We start from the raw sequence: 4572 nt of genomic DNA on the forward strand, positions 1-4572 counted from the left end.
CTAATGCTCGGCAGGATATACCACTATCCGATCCAAATCCGCACCTTTATAATCAAATCCATTAAAGAGACCGCCAACCGTAATGGTGTTTGCTTTTCCTTTCTTCAGTTTCAGCTGCAAGGGTGTCGATAGAATGATTCCCTTGTGTGTATCTCTCTGGTATAGTGTTTGCATGCTTGACACATCCCCGTTAACGACAACGCTGCTGATCCGGCGTAGCTGCCATGAACCGCCGATTCTGTCAGGCGTTCCTCCGGCTATGAACTGCGTTAGAACCATGACCCAATATTGCATAAATTTCGAAAACAAGTCTACTTACGTTGATCACCGAATCCCATATCATCTATGTCTAGTATCTCGTCAGATAAAAATTCCGAATAATTAAGACCGAGATTGAAGACATACTTTGGTAGTAAAAGGATACCCATTGGGGTTTCCCTGATCCCTCAATGTTCTCAAAAGTAATGGTACTATCGTTTCCGTAAATTCCGGTGAGAATGACCCCATCGGTAGCAAAATTCTTTTTATTTTATCAGTCGTATACTTTTGACCGGTGGCTTTCCTATACTTACAGCTTCCTGCTTATATGCACCTCCCGAAGTTTTCGCATTTTGTACACTATATGACTTTCCCTTGACAGGAGACCATTCACCAGTTTTACTAGAGAAACGTTAGTATTCGAAACCGTCAGAAATAAAATCATCCTTACACATCAAGATCATAAACATCATGCCAATTGAGTTCCAGCGACTTCTGCTTCTCATTGACCTCAATTGGCAGCCATATGTACCGGCTATCCCAGACAGAGTTTGAGTCCCATTGATCTCCGATATAGAGGTAAGTCGTCTTCTTGGTTCCTTTTATCCTGAGAGTGAAACCGGACTGCGAGTTAAAAGTTCTGGTGTTGAGCGGAGAGACAATAAATGGTTGAGACCACGGTCCACTCAGCGAGTCGGCTCGGAATGCCACCACATCTGGAATATTAGCGGAGAAATTAGCAAGTCGGCGGAAAATATCTTACTATTTGGTCTGTAACCTGTCTTATGACTCATAAGTGCCCAGTAACTCTTCTCCGTTTGCATGATTGTAGGTGCTTCCAGATCAAACTTCGGGAACCGATACACAGATTTTTCGAGGGAAGTAAGATTTTTGTCGAAACTTGAAATGTAAACATCCCGGCCTTCCACACTGTCTCCGTTAGAGTAAAGGGCATATGTTTGCTCGTTTTTATAATCTGTGAACATTCCAAAGTCCTGGGACCAATTACCAAGAGGTGCCGTTGCATCGACAAATTTGTATGGCCCGCCAATCGTGGATGAGACTGCATGGCCTTGGAGGAGAAGTCCATAGGAGGAGTTGTCGGCATGCCACCACATCTGCCGAGTCAGTTCCATCATTTATTTGTTAATAATAAGGTAGATTTGCCGCCCACATACATGATAATCATCAGTCTCTGTACTGTAGGCCACTTTTGGTCGCTGGATTATATTCTCAGGCGATATATAAGGATGTCCCTCAACCGGAGCTGAATATTTTTCTTAGAGTCAGGTTTCCACCACCACAATTGAGATAGTAAATATTCGCGGGAAGAAAACATACCCAAAGCCAATCTTTCCCAGGTCCAGGTACCCAAATCGTCAGAACTATAAACCGACACGCCTCCGCCTTCTGGCCGATCTTCTGTTTTGTATTCGCCGAACCACCAAAATCGGCCAGAATTTTGATCGAAGGTGATTCCAGCCCCATGCGCGTTTATAATTGACCCTTTTGTGTCGTGCCATCTACCCCCAGGGACAATATATTTGCAGGTCGCTGGAACGACTAATAAAGCGGCGAGGAACGCGTCGATTGCCCGCATTTTGATCTTCTTTCGGCAGTATAGACTAGGGTAATTTGATCTTATTTAGAAACCATACAAACTTTTGAAATGTTGTTATATTTATAGTTATTTTGAAGCACATGTCGGTCTTTGTTATGCCGAAATCGTGTGCCAATACTGCGGGGTAGCATAACTGTAGATGCTTCTTAGCTTGGCATGGGAACCGGCACCTTCGCTTAGAAAAATAACCAGCCGGTTACCCTGATTCTGGGGAAATCTTTCACGTAAATCATCACCAAAAGATGATTTTCGAGTGCTAAGCACCGGTTTAATTTGTCCGATGCGGTTTGCACCATTTTGTATGAGTAGGAGGCTATAGTGGCATGTTTGGAGATAATTTTGAGCCGCGAATTCTTCCGCCCGGGGGAAAGGTCTAATAGGACGACGGGAAATGCCCAGGAATTCTAAAATTTGGTTACTCCGGGGCTCTCATAATTCTCTCGCCAAAATCTTGGTTCATGGGTTACATATGGTCCGAGACTTTAGTAAGAAAGCAATTCCTTGATCATTCGTTGCTAAAATTCCCGTAATATTGATCGTTCTAAACAGACTGGAAGAGCTTTTACATCTTTGTCAAGACTCAGTCGGCAAATCATCAATGAATTTCCAATTTTCTTTAATCCGTCGATCCGCCTTGAAGATCTTGCAGAATTGCTTTGGGTCTTTGGTTCGTATTAAATTATTACTTCAATCTCTCGCTGCGGTTTTAGTCTCAGAGGTTTGGCCTGAGGCAGGCATCAACCTTGGAAGGTCGCAATTATTGAACCACGTAGAAGTATTTTAGTAGGCGGGATTTTATGGGTTTGAGTTTAATATAATATTTGTTTCTTTAAAAGAAAAATACAAGTGTAGACTGTTTGGTATATTTGCCACAATGGCGCAGTCAAATGGCGCGCCCGCCTCTTGAAGACAGAGGCCTTTAGCGTGGCACGGAACAAACATTCTCTCAAGACCCAGCTACTGAGAGACTTGGAAGGTATGGACCCAGTCCGGGAGATCGTCTTGCGCGAACAGTACAACAAACCCGCCAAAACATATTCCAGCGAATCAACTCGAACGTCCCGCAACGTTGAAGCTGCTCTCATGTAGGCCAATGGAATCGTTCCACCAGCCATTTGCACCTATTATTTGGAAGGAAAAGGAATGTTCAACCAATGTATCACTCTCCCCACTGATAGCGGCGCTCGCGAATGTGCCAATTGTCATCTCCACAACAAGGCAGCGCTATGCTCGTTCAAGAAGCACGCCACGGCCACTACGAGGAAGACCTGGGCCTTGCTCCCCGCTGCAGTGACGAGGGAATCCAGCGCCAGTTCGATGGCCGAGGCCGAGCTGCCCGAGAAACTGACTCGAATGCCCAATGCGCGTGTGAGGTAAGAGGTAGGAACTGTCCGTCGTACCTGCCTATTGTAGTAGTAGTAGTTGGGAGTCAAGTCAAACCTCGAACGTCAAGCTTAACAAAACCTCCACACCATCCCACTCAGTTAACTCGTCTTGCTTCCTACTCTCACAATGCCGGTAATGTTACTTGAGAATTACGGCATCAATTGCTATCTGGACGTAGCTAATATGATGTATAAGCCGCCGCCCGCCGAGCACCCCAGCGACGACGAGTTACCCTCCGCCGGGGATGTCAACAGTCTGGCCCACCTGTTCAAGAATTGGGGCTGGTGGCACTCGATCCTCTTCCTCATCATCATGATTGTTGCCGCTGGCTTGCACCGCGCGGTCCAATGTTATATCAAACGTAAGTTTGATATCCGCCGCGCCCGGTAATATACACGCTACCTCCAGACCCCATACAGACTGTGATTCATGCAACACATAATTGAAGAGCCTCATACACTGCTAAATGGCTAATACATATGCTAAATTGTGATATAGGGACCTGGCGGACATGCAATTGGACCTGGAGGTCGTCCGCGCCACAGGTCTCCCCGTCTCGCGGGCTCACACCCCAGTTCGGACTCCCAGTCCCGTCCCCTCCCAGCTCCTCCTTGGTCCTCCAGGACCCTCCGCCTCCCCTTCAGAGGAGGAGTCGCTAGTGCCCCTCAGGTCACCAGCAACCAATTTGCGGTACGGCAGAGGCGCCAAGGGTACGGCCGCGAGCCAGCCAAAGGGGAAGGCCCAGGGCAAAGAGAAGGAAGTCTAGATGTAAGTCGTAATCGTAGACTGCTCTTTGACTGTTTGATCGAAATCCTTGAGAAGAGTCGATAGATGCTTCGAGGTTTTTATATTACTACCCTCTGTAATGCGCAGATAGGGGATTTCTTAGTTTCGCCCCTTTTATCCTTGCTTAAGGTCTCCAAATGGTAACGGAACGTGGCTGACATTCACTTTTCTAGGACATGAAGGACTGCTAGTTTTTGTGTGTCTTGGTTTTGAGATTATCCTGATCAAAAGCCTCTATATATTGTAAGATGGGAATGCTCGCTGGCAGTCTGTCAAGCAGACGGGTCGATTGCAAGAAGACAAAACCACCACACTCGCAGAGTACAGGAGAGTAGTAGACAAAGCGGTGCCCTACTGAGAAAGCAGCATTCAGAGCATTCGAGCCCTTAGCATAACCGCAGCGTGTATCCGAATTACGAAAATAATATTGACCCGAAAAGGGGGTGTGTAAGTTAACTATCATCGAGGGCTTATATACTATATGAAGGTAAGGCCTAAATAATACTATTGAAAAACTCATT

At 46.1% G+C, this 4572-nt stretch overlaps 3 protein-coding genes across 3 annotated transcripts; 2 read left to right on the forward strand and 1 right to left on the reverse strand.

Moving 5' to 3' along the window:
• On the reverse strand, window positions 1–1858 carry N7481_003215 (uncharacterized protein; the record flags this gene model as incomplete). Its single annotated transcript, XM_057262434.1, has 7 exons — window positions 1–257; window positions 406–520; window positions 573–660; window positions 710–974; window positions 1022–1376; window positions 1437–1525; window positions 1600–1858. The coding sequence occupies 7 exons, from the start codon at window positions 1856–1858 to the stop codon at window positions 1–3; spliced, it is 1428 nt and encodes a 475-aa protein (XP_057124095.1).
• Window positions 1859–3391: 1533 nt separating this feature from the next.
• Window positions 3392–3655, forward strand: N7481_003216 (uncharacterized protein; the record flags this gene model as incomplete). The annotated part of the gene is made up of 1 exon (XM_057262435.1): window positions 3392–3655. One exon carries the CDS (start codon window positions 3392–3394, stop codon window positions 3653–3655), a length of 264 nt encoding a protein of 87 aa, XP_057124096.1.
• A 121-nt stretch (window positions 3656–3776) lies between these two features.
• Window positions 3777–4031, forward strand: N7481_003217 (uncharacterized protein; the record flags this gene model as incomplete). Its single annotated transcript, XM_057262436.1, has 1 exon — window positions 3777–4031. The coding sequence occupies one exon, from the start codon at window positions 3777–3779 to the stop codon at window positions 4029–4031; it is 255 nt and encodes an 84-aa protein (XP_057124097.1).
• Window positions 4032–4572: the final 541 nt, after the last annotated feature.

The sequence above is a fragment of the Penicillium waksmanii genome, assembly GCF_028829765.1.
Source record: "Penicillium waksmanii strain IBT 27052 chromosome Unknown utg000004l:1.0-5674109.0:1.0-5678898.0, whole genome shotgun sequence".
Lineage (NCBI taxonomy): Eukaryota > Fungi > Ascomycota > Eurotiomycetes > Eurotiales > Aspergillaceae > Penicillium > Penicillium waksmanii.